Below are 14,549 nucleotides of genomic sequence, written 5' to 3'. Positions count from 1 at the left end.
GGCTGATTTTATCCCCACATGGTATGTTGGTGGTACGGAGTGGTGTGTTGGCTGGATTGGGTTGGGTTGCGTTACTGCACTGTAATGTTTCTGTATTGGGTTAAGGCCCACACTGTTACTGCTTTAGGCTAAGGCTTAGACTGTTACTGCTTAGAGCTCAGGCCCAGATTGTTAATGTATGTCGTATTTTGATTTACTGATAGGAGATTACTCACTGAGTTTCGTAAGCTCACCCTCTACTTTAACTATGCAGATAATCCTCAGCCTTAGGCGATTCGATGCTACAAGGGACTCGGAGATGGCCACACAAACACTACTGCTCACATTTGTTTTTACTCTAATTTAAATTAAAAGTTGGGTTTCATTTATGTAATAAGGTATTTAAAATGGTTTAAATTTTTAATTGGGCTTTTACTTAAATATTTTAAACTGGTAGTTAGGAGAATACGAGTTTTAAAACAATTACTGTTTTTTAAAAACACGGGTTTTTAAGCAATAGAATTTAAAAAGCTTCCGCAATTTAGAACCAACTTATTAAAACAATATTTGATAACAAGAAAAACATTTTTTATTTTTAATAACAAAGAAGTTAATGTTAAACTGGGAAACAAATTTTTACCAATGAGTCAAATCTTTCGAAAGCCGCTTCAATGTGACACACCAAATCCCACCGTAATGTCTAGGCCGGGTTTGGGGGTGTTACAATCATCATATGTATCTCCGAATACTAAAAAATTATCCATAAAGACTTCCAAGTAGTTCTCAACCATATCAGTAAAAATAGACATCATACATCTTTGAAATGTAGCAGGTGCATTACATAAACCAAATGGCATGCGTCTAAATGCAAATGTACCGTACGGGCATGTGAATGTTGTCTTGTGTTAATCTTCTAGTGCTACTGTAATTTGATTATACCTGGGTATCCATCGAGAAAACAATAATAGTCTCGTCCCGCAAGTCTATCCAGCATCTGGTCCAAAAACGGCAAAGGAAGTGATCTTTCCTAGTCACTTTGTTTAGCTTCCAATAATCGATGCAAATTCTCCTTTCTATAGCCGTTCTAGTTGGTATCAACTCGTTATTCTCATTCTTAACGACCTTAATACCTTCTTTCTTTGGTTCGCATTAGACCAGACTCACCCACGAACTGTCTTGGATGGGGTAAATTATACCCGCATCTAACCACTTGATGATTTCCTTTTTTACCACGTCATTCATGATGGGGTTCAATCTTCATTGTCAATCAATCGTCCATTTTTCAACATCTTCTAGGATGATCTTGTGCATGCATACAAACAGACTAATATTGTGAATATCAGCTATGGTCCATTCAATATCCTTCTTGAATTGTTTCAATACTAGGATGAGTTTCTCTTCTTACTTAATGGTTAATTCCGCTGAAACAGTCACAGACAAAGTAGAAGCGTTACCTAAATAAACATATTTTAAATATGAAGGAAGTACCTAGAGTTCTAATTTAGGTGGCTCTTCGATTGACGCTTTTGGTTGGGCATAATCCCTATTCTCTAACTCCAAAGATTTAAAGCGGGATTGTGGATTAATTCCCCTTTAATTAGCTTCTAGCAAAGCTAAGTGTTCATCCTCCTCTTCATCATTTGAAAGGTCTAATGTCAAAATTTGTTCCAATGGGTCCTCAACATAGTTGAGTTCCTTTTCCACGATTAATTCCTCTAAATCAGAAACTGTAAAACAATCATCAATTGTGTTAGGAAATCACATAGACTTAAAAACATTAAATCTTACTTGGTCGTCCTGAACACGCATAGTAAGCTTGCCCTTCTGCACATCAATAAGGGTCCTTCCGGTTGCTAAGAAAGACCTTCCTAAGATGATTGGCACTTCTTTGTTTGCTTCAAAGTCTAGAACCACAAAGTCATCAGGAAAAATAAAATTTTCTACGCGTACCAATACATCCTCGATTTTTTCTTCTGGATGTGCTAAGGATTGATCTGCTAATTCAAGTGCAATTGTAGTAGGTCTAACGTAACCTATCCCCAACTTCCTAAATATTGACATGGGCATCAAGTTGATACTCGCACCCAAGTTACATAGTGCTATACCATAATCTGTTGCTCCAATGTTCCAAGGTATGGTAAAATATCTAGGATCCTTCAACTTTGGGGGTAGTTTGTCTTGAAGATATGCACTGCATTCCTTTGTTAGGGCCACCATCTTAAATTCTCCAAGTCTTCATTTTTTAGATAGGATATCCTTCATAAATTTGATGTAGTTCGGCATTTTTTCAAGTTCTTCAACCAATGGGATGCTGATATGAAGTTGCTTGAGTATGTCTAGGAACTTCTTGAATTGAATTTTATACTTCGGCTTTTGAAGTCTTTAAGGGTAAGGTGGTGGAGGCTTCTTTACTGGAACTAGTTGGTTCATATTCTGTGGCAATTTTACGTCTAACAAAGTTGTTAGTTTATCGGAATTAGCTAGTTCAAAAGTTACCTTATCGGATTTTACAGATTCAAGTTCTGGAGAAACTAGAATTTCAACACTCAGCTGAACTTCCTCTGAGCCTTGAGCATCAGCTAGCTCCTTTTCAACTTCGACGGTGTTGGGCTCTAATGTCTTTCCTCTCCTTAATGTCAACACTTTACAATGGTCCTTTCCTAGATTTCTCAAATTTTTTGTATCACTAAGTAAAGTACCTTGTGGTCGGTTTCTGAGTTCATTTGCAAGCTGGCCCATTTGATTCTCCAAATTCCTTAGAGTGGCATCATTTTTTGCCATGTATGCCTTTAATAGGTTCTCTAAGCTATTTGACGGTTCAACTTGGGTTGGTTTCTGACCTTCTTGGGGGACACCAGGTGGCTGGGTTCGTCTAGGTTGGACGTAAGTGTTATTGGTTCCAGCCCCTTCGTTACTCCAGGAAAAATTCGGGAGGTTTCGCCACGATGGGTTATAGAAATTGGATTACAATCCTTGCCTTCCTCGATTTTGGTTCTGGTTACCCATGTAATACATGGATTCTGGGTTCGATGGACATTCTTCGAACAAATGTCCTTCCCCAAAATAGACACAGGCTATATTTTCGAATTGATTTGGTGGCTGTGCTGAGAAACATTAAACCCATTAGTGGTAAAATTTTTAAGTATTGAGGATATTGAGGATACCTAAGATGCGAGTGAAGTAAGAGTGTCTACTTCATCTATTCTAGCGACTCGTCTTCCTAAAGCTGCTTGATTGGTTGGCCATTGATAATTGTTCCTGGCAATCCTCTCAATGATTTCATAAGCCTCATTATAAGACTTAGAAAGGAGAGCACCATTAGCAGAAGCATCCACTACCATCCTTGTGTGGGCATTGAGACCATTATAAAACGTCTCAAGTTAGATGCAATGTGGGATTCCGCGATGAGGGCACTTCCGTAATAATTCGTTATACCTTTCCCATGCCTCATACAAGGACTCATCATCCATTTGTTGGAAAGCAATGATCTCGTTCCTCAACTTAGCATTCTTACTAGGCGAGAAATACTTCATGAGGAATCTTTCTACTAACTCTAGCCATGTGGAAATTGAATTTGGTGGCGATGAGTTCAACCATGCTCGAGCTCTGTCCCTTAGCGAATATAGGAATAGCTTCAATCGTAATGCATCTTCAGGTACTCCGACTAACTTGAAAGAATCGCTCACCTCCATAAACAATCTTAAGTGAAGATGAGGATCTTCGGTGTGGAATAACATGACTGGCTTTAGCTCGAATTTTTGTGCCCCAATTTCGGGTCTCCTAATACCCAGTTTAAGATCATGAAACACTGGCACAACATACCGCCTTAGAGCTCTATCCCTATCATTAGCAATAAGGATAGGATTTTGAGCAGGGTTTGTTTCGTTTCATTGATTCAAATTTTCAAGGTTCATCTCTTCGGTCCTTCCCTGACTTGCTTGTCTTCTTCACTGTCGAAAAGTTCGTTCAATTTCAGGGTCTATAGGGAGTAAATCAATAATTTGGTCAATACTCATAAACACTTGAAATAATCACAGAAAAATTAATTAAGTTAAAATTGTACAGAAAAATAAACCAAAATGCAAAAGTAACAAATTCACAAATAATGACTTTTTAAAACAGTCCCCGACAACGGCGCCAGAAACTTGGAACGACTAAAATGTGCAAGTGTACACAATCGCAACAAGTAATAAAGTGACAAGTAAATGTCAAGTTATCGTACCCACGGGTATTGTGAAAAGAATTATTTATGAATGCAATTTTAAAATCACTTTGGTGAAGAAAAATATTTTGATTTGAGGAGGTGATTAAAAACTAGGATTTTAACTAAGTAAAATAAATAAAAATAAAATAAAAGTTCCAATTCATGATTTCAAAAGATGATTTTAATCAAGATGACATAATTGTGTTAGATTAATTACATTTCTTAGCTTAGAATTATTAAACTCATGTTCATGTTGTTACGAATAAATTTATGGCAACTCGGTAATTTTCTAACTTATGAAATACTTACTTGCCAAAATCCATTTATCTCTTGACTACATCTCTCTCATCATTTCAACCGATTAAACAAATTTTAATAAGCAAATGTGTTAATGCACATACATACTTATGAAATCAAAATAATCTCTTGTACATATCTCTATGCCAATTCAAACAATTAATTCAATCTCATAAGCACATAAAATATCATGTTAGGTAACAATGTATTTCTACCTTGAAACAGTTTAATCACAATAATCTTGCAAGTTATGCAAGGCTAATGTATCGTTAGATACCATTGCTAATTTAACCCTCAGCTACCTTAGATGATTAAACATGCACTGATTAAGTATCGTGTCAATTAATTACAATTTCAATCCGTTTAAATAATTAATTCATTAGTTACCTTACAATTGTAATGCAAGAATAACTTAGTCATGGTTTTACTTAATCAAACATCTTACCGAGGCCTATAACAACACAAACACAATTTTAATAAATTAAGTAGGAGAAATGCAATCAACCTAACACGAATTAAATTTAAGCCATATTAATTAAATTAAACCTATCAACATCACAATTATTCATAGACATGTTCATCATAACAACAACAAAATTAAAAGGATAGGAAACAAGAATCAAATCCGGTGTTTTCTCTGTGACTTGACTAGTTTGCTCCACTCTTCCTTCTTCGCTTGTTCTTGTCGAACCAAGGCTTCTACGAAAACTTGAATGCTGCTCCAAATGGTGGTTGATTGAATCGTTTTCAATAGGTGAAATAGGCAAGGGAACAGGGGAAGGAAATGAAGAAATATGGAAGGGAATGAAGAGAGTAAAATGAGATAAAAGTGAAAAGATGAGAAGGATTCAGATGTATTTGAAGTGAGTAGCAAAGGGGGTATTTATAGGTTGAGATGACTGCTAAAATTAGCAAAAATCAGTAGCCGTAGAGTCCCCCCATGGCCGCCACACATGTGGCAAGTTTGAAGAATTCAAACCTGCTATTTTAATGTAGGGGCAAATCTAGAAAGGCACAAATAGTGGAAGGGTTTGAATGGAATTTGAAGGAGTGTTCAAGGGCCATTTTGCAAGTGAAATAATAAGCCAAGCAAGCTGATTGGGTCAGCATGTGGGACGGTTTTGGGCTGCCCAGTGCTCGGTTGGATCCGTTTTCTCGGTTCAGCTCAACTAGGCCACTTTTCATAATTAATTAATAATTTATCTAACCCAAATTAAATTGGATTAAAATTAAAATTAATTATATTATGAATTAATACACATAATTTGGATCGTCTTAGGCTAAAAAATTAATTCGCCTTGATGCTTGAAAATTGCTTCTCGATTTTGTGCTTTTAGTAGTGTTTGCCGAGCCGTGCGAATCGGTCAAAAATGATCAAAATTAATCAAATTTTATTATAAGATTAATTAAAATTCAACATGTGAATAATTTAAGTACAATTTAATTATTTTATAATAATTAAATATTTTTCAACAAGAATTTCACTGAAACTGCATGGATTTGAGTTAAAAAGGGCATGAAAATATGTGTATATTTTTGTGTTTCCACCCATCCCTGTTATTTCACATGAATTCTTGGAAACCCTTAGTTGAATATGATCAGTAAAATGCATGTTTTTCTAAGTAAAAGATTCCGAAATGACTTAATATTAGTTTCAACTAATGAAAGGTCGAGTTGCCTTAGATTATTTTTTTGGAACATTGTAAGCATGATAAAAATGAACTAAGTTGAATAATGTGACTATTCTAACCAATGCATGTTATTGTTGTTGAATTTTGTGATTTTGCTACTAAACCCATATCATTCATCCTATTGCATACATTGCATTTAGATTAAATTGCTTTAAGGATCATCTTGCATTTAGTTAATTATTGTTTACATCCATCACTCAAAATACTGTGTTTTTATCACCAACTTGTGAACTTTAATTTTACTATTAATTGAATAATATGCACAGTCCCTATGGAGACGATAACTTTTTTACTTATTACTTGATAACAATTGTGTACACTTGCACTAACTACACGTTACGATGGTATTAAAGTTGACCCCGCCAAGATAAAAATAGTGTTTGAGTGGAATACGCCCAAAAACATATCTGAAGTTCACAATTTTTTGGGATTAGATGGTTATTACAGAAGATTTGTAAAGGGTTTTTCTATGATAGCATTACCTCTAACTCAGTTACTGAGAAAAAAAAAGAAAATTTTAAGTGGAACGACGAATGGCAACAAATGTTTGAGAAATTGAAAACATTTTTAACAGAAGCTCTAGTATTGGCAGAACTAGAGTCTATGACAAAGTATATAGTTTACACTGATGCATATTTGAATGAGTTAGGATTTGTACTTATGCAAAAAGGAAAGATTATAGTTTATGCATCATGTCAGCTTAAACCTCATAAGAGAAACTATCCTACTCACGACATAGAATTGTCAATAGTGGTGTTAGCATTGAAAATATGGAGACATTATTTGTATGGAGAGAAGTGTCATGTATTCTCTAATCACAAAATTTTATAGTACTTGATGACTCAGAAGGATCTAAATTTACATTAAAAGAGATGGTTGGAGTTGTTTAAAGATTATGATTTGATAATTGAATACCATCTTAGAAAGACAGATGTGGTAGTAGATTCTTTGAGTAGAAAAATTGTGGCAGCATTATTGTCTCTTCGAGCAAAAGTGAGTATGTCTAATAACGGATCCCTGCTAGCAGAGTTAGTGGTAAAGCTAACCTTTCTTTCAATATTATTATGAGAAGATGAAATATATTCTGTGTGAAGTGTTTAAGCAGAGAATGATATCTGGCAAAACAACAAATTTCAGTTTAGGAAATGATGGTGAGTTAAGATTCATGAATAGAATGTTTGTACCAATTAGGCATGGGTTGAGAAAATAGTTGTTCAGAGAAACTCATTAGGGATCTTTTTCACTCCATCTTAGGAGCATCAAAATGTATAGAGATTTGAAAAGCTCATATTGGTGGCCTAGTATGAAAAGAGAAATTGTAGAGTACGTTTCAACTTGTTTAACTTCTCAGAAAGTCAAAGTTGAACATCAGGTACCTTCAGGTAAATTATATCCTTTAGAAATTCTAGAATTGAAATGGGATAGAATTACTATGGATTTTGTGTTAAGTTTGCTTCTCAGTCCTTCTAAAAAGAAATTATGTATGGGTAATAATAGATTGGCTTACTAAGTCAGCTCATTTTCTGCCTATGAATACTGATTATTCTGTGGAGAAGTTAGCTAAATTGTATATTGCTAAGACAGTACACCTTTATGATCTTTCTTCTTCCATAGTGTTTGATAGATATCCAAGGTTTACCTCGAGGTTTTGGAATCAGTTACAGAGATCTATGGGACCTAAGTTACTGTTTAGTATTACATTTCATCCTCAAATTGATGGTTAGTCTAAAAGAGTTATTCGGATTTTGGAAGATATGTTGAGAAGTTGTGTAATTGATTTTTGATTGAAATGAGAAAGGTATGTTCCTTTGGTTGAGTTTGCTTATAAAAATAGTTTTCATGCCAGTCTTAATTCTTCATTTGAGGTTTTGTATGGTAGAAGGTGTAGAACACCTATTTGTTAGTGGGTCTTGAAGTAGTATGAGAAATTGAAGAGAAAGTCTTTATTATTCGAAATCATTTAAAGGCTACATAGGATCGTCAGAAAGCTTATCCAAATCTGAACAGAAAAGTAATTTCATTTGAATCCGGGGATAAGGTATTTTCGAAAGTCTGTCCTTGAAAGAACATTATCAGACTTGGCCAAAAAGGAAAACTAAGTCTCAGGTTGGTAGGACCTTATGAAGTTCTTGAAAAAGTTATACCTGTAGCTTACAGATTAGATCTATCTCCTGAGTTATCAAAGATTCATAAGGTGTTTCATGTATCTATGTTGAGGAAGTGTAGATCCAATCCTGATCATGTTGTATAGATTGAAGAGTTAGAGGTTGAACTGAACTTGTCTTGTGAAGAAGAGTTTGTTAGTGTTTTAGCAAGAGAGGTAAAAGAGCTAAGAAATAAAAGAGTTCCCTTAGTAAAAGTTCTATAGAGAAATCATAGTATTGAAGAAGCTACCTCGGAAAGAGAATGAGATAACAGTATGCACAGTTATTTTCAAGTATGAATTTCGGGGACGAAACTTTCTAAGTGGGGAGAGTTGTAATAGCCTGCTCGACGAAGTCTCTATTTATTGTTATTGTTTATTGTACTAATTGTAGTTCTGAGTAAGTAAAGTATTAGTTGTGGCTATGGGATTTTATGCATGCATCGATTGGTGAAGTCTGCGTTTTAGCAAGATCTGTGGTTTTGTGAATTCTTCTTTAACTATACACCACCCTAGATGTTTTAGCGAACTCGTCAAATCTGTAGTTTCATAGATTTTTTTATTAATTTTATAAGACTATGTAGTTAGACTAGTGAGAACTTGTTAATATGGAACTAAGATACTGTAGTTGATAAGACTTAAATGATGATAAGTGCACTTAATCATGAAAATCAAGAGTGTTTGTAGAATAATCTAATCCTTCCACTAAACCTTGTCTTGTCTCTATGCTTAAGTATATAAGAATATCAATGTCTTCACCGATAAAATTTTTCCTTCTTTTTTTTGCATTCATCTTCTTCTTGATTTTCTCTGCATTCTCTAAAAAGCTTATATCCAAAAACTTGTCTGAATTTGGGTTTGTTGTATTCAACCAACTCCTATGTTTGTTTTAGCTCTTTAGTAAATACTGATGAACCTTAAGTTATTTTTATAGTTATTTATGTATTTTTAACTCTGCATGCATAAGTATCATATTAGTATGTAAGGAAGGAAACTTTTTTATTCTGATTTAAGCGTTAATGTTTCTTGCATACACGTTTGGTTTCAATGGTGTAATGCTCTAATAAGTTTAATTAATTATATTTTAGCTCAAGACACTATAGAAGGTCCGAGTGGTAAAGGCAAAGGTCCTACTATATAGATTTTGTTGTATTTCTGGTGAGTTCCTTCATAATTCTATGTGTGTAGTATTCTTATTTTATTTTTCATGTAAGGTAAGTACTTATGCTTAGTAAATGTGAAGTGTGCGTATATAAAATGTGGTTATTTAAAGTTGTTAGTTTGGTTCTGTAATGTCTATGCTAAAGTAAAGAATCGTCCTTCATGCTTAAGTCACTACTTTCTGCTTCTAAAAAGAATGATATGGCTAGATCATGGAAAAGATGTGAAGGAAAAATATTCATGGTGATGCCTTTAATAGAATATACATTGAACTGGAAGATCATGATACATAAAATTAGTTGTGTAGCCTCTAAAACGGAAAACATATGTTGCAAACTAGATTGGAAAATCACGAAAAATGATACAAACAAAGTAATATGAATGGAATATATAATATGAAATTAACTAAGGATTTGAGTACGTGGCTGGCATGAAGAAAGTTTATCTGTATAGTCATATGGGTGTAGTGTTTGCGCCAAAGGAATAGTAAAATGGCATATAGACTGTCTGTGTATAGTACTCACCCTCTGGTGAACTATGTTATTGTGTTTGACTCTTTGATATGATTTTAATGATGTATTAGTGGTTATTGATAAGACTTCTTATGGAACTCACTAAGTTCTTTTGAACTTATTTAGTTACCTTTCCTTTTTAGGCTTGTTGTTGAAGAAAAGGAAAATTCTGTTAGACTACGCCAGAGGACGTCTGCTGTTGTGAGACTTCTTTTTTTTTTTTTGTACTATGCATGACATATGGGGTTGATGTCTGATTGTATTTTAAGAAGGATTTTTACTCGAAACCTATGTTGATAAACTATGATTTAATGAAGCTTCATTTGAGTTATGAAATGTTTTTCTAATGTTTTGTTTCATACAATGAAAATCATCTTATTAAAGCTTATACGCCACATGGCTTATACTTTATTTTATTATTTTATTAAATGTTTAATACAACACCCTAGTTTTACAAAGTATCCGCCAAAATTAGTTTTAAAGATAGATGATTTCTCTGTAGTGACATGTTATACTTGGATCCTCCTAAAGAAATGGGTTTGGCATGTTACATATGGGTTGTCTTATATATTTCTAATAGGCCAGCAAGGGGTTTTCCCTCCAAGTTATACTTCAAGAATTGGTGCATTGTTCTGGATAAGAAGGCTTGAACAAAAAACTCTTCAGGAATATTCTTTTTAATCACGGTTGCTACGCTTAGCCTTTTCAGAAAGTCTCGCAAACGTTCATCCTCACATTGCTTGATAGAGAAGAGGTATGCATGTGACTGTTTCAATATCTTGCTCACTAAAAGCCTACTCATAAATAGGTCTGCCAACTGCTCCAAGTTTGAAATAGAGTTTTGTGGTAGTTGTAAGTACCTTTTTTGGGTTGAATCCTTCAGTGTCATAGAGAACACTCTACATTTATCCTTATCTAAGGCTCCAAATATGTTATTATGATTTACATAATGGGCCAAAAGTCTTGGGGATCTTCTCAACTATCATACATCATTTTCGGGAATTTGAAGGTGGAAGGACACAGTGCCTCAATATTTTAATGGCTAAAGGCTCATTCTTGTATATTTTGACCAACCCTAATGATTGGAGTTTCTAGGAATCCTATATATGCTTCTCTAGTTTTTCAACTTTCTACTTCAAAGTATGTTTACTAGAATAGATATAATTATCATCGCTATCATCATCGTCGTCATCATCATCATCATCATCATCACACCCATACTCATAATTATCATCTTTTTTAACATCTTCTAAATCATCATTACCTCGGGTTTTATGTCGACGATTATGGTCATAATGGATGGATTCTTCCTCTCTCTATGGTGGGTTTTGATCATGCTTCATCCTACCTATTCTCAATTCTTCGATGAGCTTTTCATTTATTTCATTCCTTTCATTTTCCTGCTTTTGTTTATACATTTTCTCTTGGATAAACTTTTTTTGTTCCTGATATCTTCTCTACTATGATGATAATTGCTCCTCCATGGGTCTCATTATTTCCTGCTTGTCCAAATATTGTTGGTTGCCTGACTGATGATGTTGGGATCCCTGATTGATTGGTGATGCTCCGGCTTGATGTTGAGTTTGGGGGTTGTAATACCATGGGGAAGGTATTGGTGAAATTGTTGGTATAGGTTATATTGGTATCGGTTTTGTTGGTTTTAAGGTTGAGGGTTGGTTTGATTTTATTGGTTTAAGCTTTGATTGCCATGCAAGGTATCTTGGTTCTGGGTCGTCCGAGTTTGGTCTATATTTACTCCAATATTTTTAACAATGGGGTCTATTGTTTGGTCATTGGTGGGATCAAACTCGATGCTAGAAGGATCATTTATACCTAGGTTTGACATGTCGTCTATGCTCATCGTATCAATTGTTAACCGTTGGATTAACATGTGAAAGTAGATGATGGTTTACACGGTGGTGTGTTCTAGTGAAGATTAGTAAGGGAACTTATCTGGTAGGAGAGTTTATGAATTAAGGAAGAAGTGAGTATGTAAGTCTATTTGATTTGTTTGCATGGTCCTTTTATAGTAGGAGACAAGCTTAGCTACATGTCCTGGGTTATTGACACGGGAGTCTGATTTGATACTCCTAGCAGTGACAATGATGCTACGTCCTAGGATAAGACGTCTTAGGACGACTAGCAATCAATGACCTTCTACTCCCACGTAGGCCTCACATAATCTTAGTGGAAATGCATAGTCCTAAGGTTCGGTAGGCTAAGGTTCGCAAGTTACCTCAAGATTCGCTGGTTGATGTATAGGTCGGTCATGCATAGTTCGTTGGAATGTTAATTCTGTCAAGAGACATGTGTCAAGTTCCCTTAAGATGCATTATGAAGTCCGCAAGGTTCTCTATACAAGGAAAACAACTCTGCGCTATCCAAACACTCTAATTTTTTTGTTAATGAAAATTGTCTTTAATCATTAATGTGGTAATATGATTGCTAATCACGACTAGTTCAGCCGATGTTATGCTAACATATCATGTGTAAATGAATGATGATGTGACACTGTCATTTAAAAATTAAAAATTTTGAAATAATAAGTTTTAAAAAAAACAAATAAAGTAAAAGAAAATCAATTCAGTAGATGCAATTTGAGAATCAAAATGGGTTTTGAAGTAATGATTAAAACTTTCTAATTTCGAATTCTTTCCAAAACAGTCTACTAACAAATTAAGAATTTTACCATTTTGAACTGATTGATAAGTATTTGAACTCAAAATTATTGGATACCACGTTATAAGTATATTTTGTATGAATAAAGGAAATTTATGGAAAACAACTTGCTAACAGAATTAGGAAATTTTCAAATTTAAGCTAAATGCAAACTGTTACGTTTTTAACTATTATATTACCATCATTAGTCCTATGTGTATCTAATATATCATTGAATTTTACGTAGAAGAAATTCCAATATATATTGGATGGGGAAATGAGTCAGCGAAAATATTTTCAAGTGTCAATTTTTTAGGTAGTTAAATCAAGTCATCAACAATTGAAGGTATTGTTCCTAAGTTTAAGTCACCCAAGTCTTGCAGGTACTGATCTCCGCTAACTGAGGCTCCCCCTCCATGAATCGTATACGACTCTCTATGAAGGCTGATGATAAAATCCCGACACGTGATCAATACATTTGATTGTTGGCAGTCAATATTAGCATCTCAAAAACTAACACTTCAATAACTTCTCTCAAAAGAGTCGATTCCACGTCAACAATATCAATCCCCATTTTATTCTTTTTCTTTTAATTATTTCTTCTTTTTTTTTAAATTCAATTATTCTTAATCCGCTATTAAAATTCTGCCCTATAAATACATACGAAGAACAAGCTTATATAACCCTGCAAACCTTAAAAATAAAAATATATATAAAAAAACCTTCTCAGTTCTTCAAATTCAAACAGCCCCATCATGGCATTTGATTTGTTATGTTCCAAAATGGGCAACCTCGTCAAGTTCCTTCCCACAGGAACTGTCTTCATTTTCAACTTCTTAAACCCTGTTTTAACTGACAATGGCAATTGCAAAACTCCACTCAACAAACAATCAGCCGCCATTCTCATTGTCCTTTGTGGCTTCACCTGCAGTTTCAGTTGCTTTACCGACAGTTACAAAGATCGCGACGGAAAAACTCATTACGGGATAGCGACTTTCAAGGGTCTTTGGCCGTCGCCATCATCATTCGAGTCGGATTTGGTGAACTTGTCGAGCTACAAGCTTCGGTTGAGCGACTTCGTGCACGCTTTCTTTTCGTCGATGGTGTTCGCAGTTTTAGTCCTTTTGGAACCCAACACCGTGAAGTGCTTTTATCCATCTTTGTCGACCAATTCCAAGGCTTTAATATGCCTAATTGCATTGCCTCCGATTGCACTCGTAGTTTCATTGGCCTTCATGTGGTTCCCTAACAAACGCCATGGCATTGGGCACCCTTCCATTGAACATTCTTCCAATAAGACCAATTTGCTTCTTCCACACACAAGTTAATTTCTTCTTGATTAATATTGAGTAAATTCTACTGCTCGTTTATTTTCTTTTAAATATTTATGGTTGTATCTTAGTTTTTAATTTACAATAAATTTTGATAATGAATGCTTTAAGGGTATCATAAAGTAAAGTTACAAACTTGCAATTTATAGTAATATTTTGGTGTAATTCTAATTTTGATGAAAATTAGTATATTCACTTTAATTTGTCAACATTTATTCCTCGTACTTTATTAAAATTAAGAAGCTAATTAAATTTGATAATATTGTTAAACTTTCATGTGAATTTATAGAATTAAAATTAACAATTTAACCATTTATATAGAAATAATTAATAAAATTATTAATTTAGCAATTTATGTGTAACTAACTAGTAAAACTTTTTTTAAATTTTTGAAGCAGTAAAACTTAATAGTTTACGTTTACGTTTTATCGAGAAATCGACTTGCTTCTTATTTTTTATAATTTACGTGGATTACATTTTAATAATTAACTTTTCAAAATTTGTAAAATAAAATAAAATGAAATTGATAATTAGTGTGAAATGATGAATAAAAGAAAAAAGATATAATTTTGT

The 14,549-nt window shown here is 34.1% G+C and overlaps 1 protein-coding gene and 1 non-coding gene across 2 annotated transcripts; both read left to right on the top strand.

Annotated features, from left to right (window-relative positions):
- Positions 1-3,375: 3,375 nt before the first annotated feature.
- LOC128034290 (small nucleolar RNA R71) lies at positions 3,376-3,482 on the top strand. Its single transcript, XR_008190420.1, has one exon. It is a non-coding gene; the product is annotated as a small nucleolar RNA R71 (small nucleolar RNA).
- A 9,857-nt stretch (positions 3,483-13,339) lies between these two features.
- On the top strand, positions 13,340-14,110 carry LOC105775798 (protein DMP2). The gene has a single exon (XM_012598307.2). The coding sequence runs from the start codon at positions 13,401-13,403 to the stop codon at positions 13,971-13,973; it is 573 nt and encodes a 190-aa protein (XP_012453761.1). The 5' UTR covers positions 13,340-13,400; the 3' UTR covers positions 13,974-14,110.
- Positions 14,111-14,549: the final 439 nt, after the last annotated feature.

Source organism: Gossypium raimondii, chromosome 10 (genome assembly GCF_025698545.1).
Source record: "Gossypium raimondii isolate GPD5lz chromosome 10, ASM2569854v1, whole genome shotgun sequence".
Lineage (NCBI taxonomy): Eukaryota > Viridiplantae > Streptophyta > Magnoliopsida > Malvales > Malvaceae > Gossypium > Gossypium raimondii.
The sequence above is the reverse complement of the archived record's forward strand: the minus strand, read 5'-3'. Positions and strand labels throughout refer to the sequence as shown.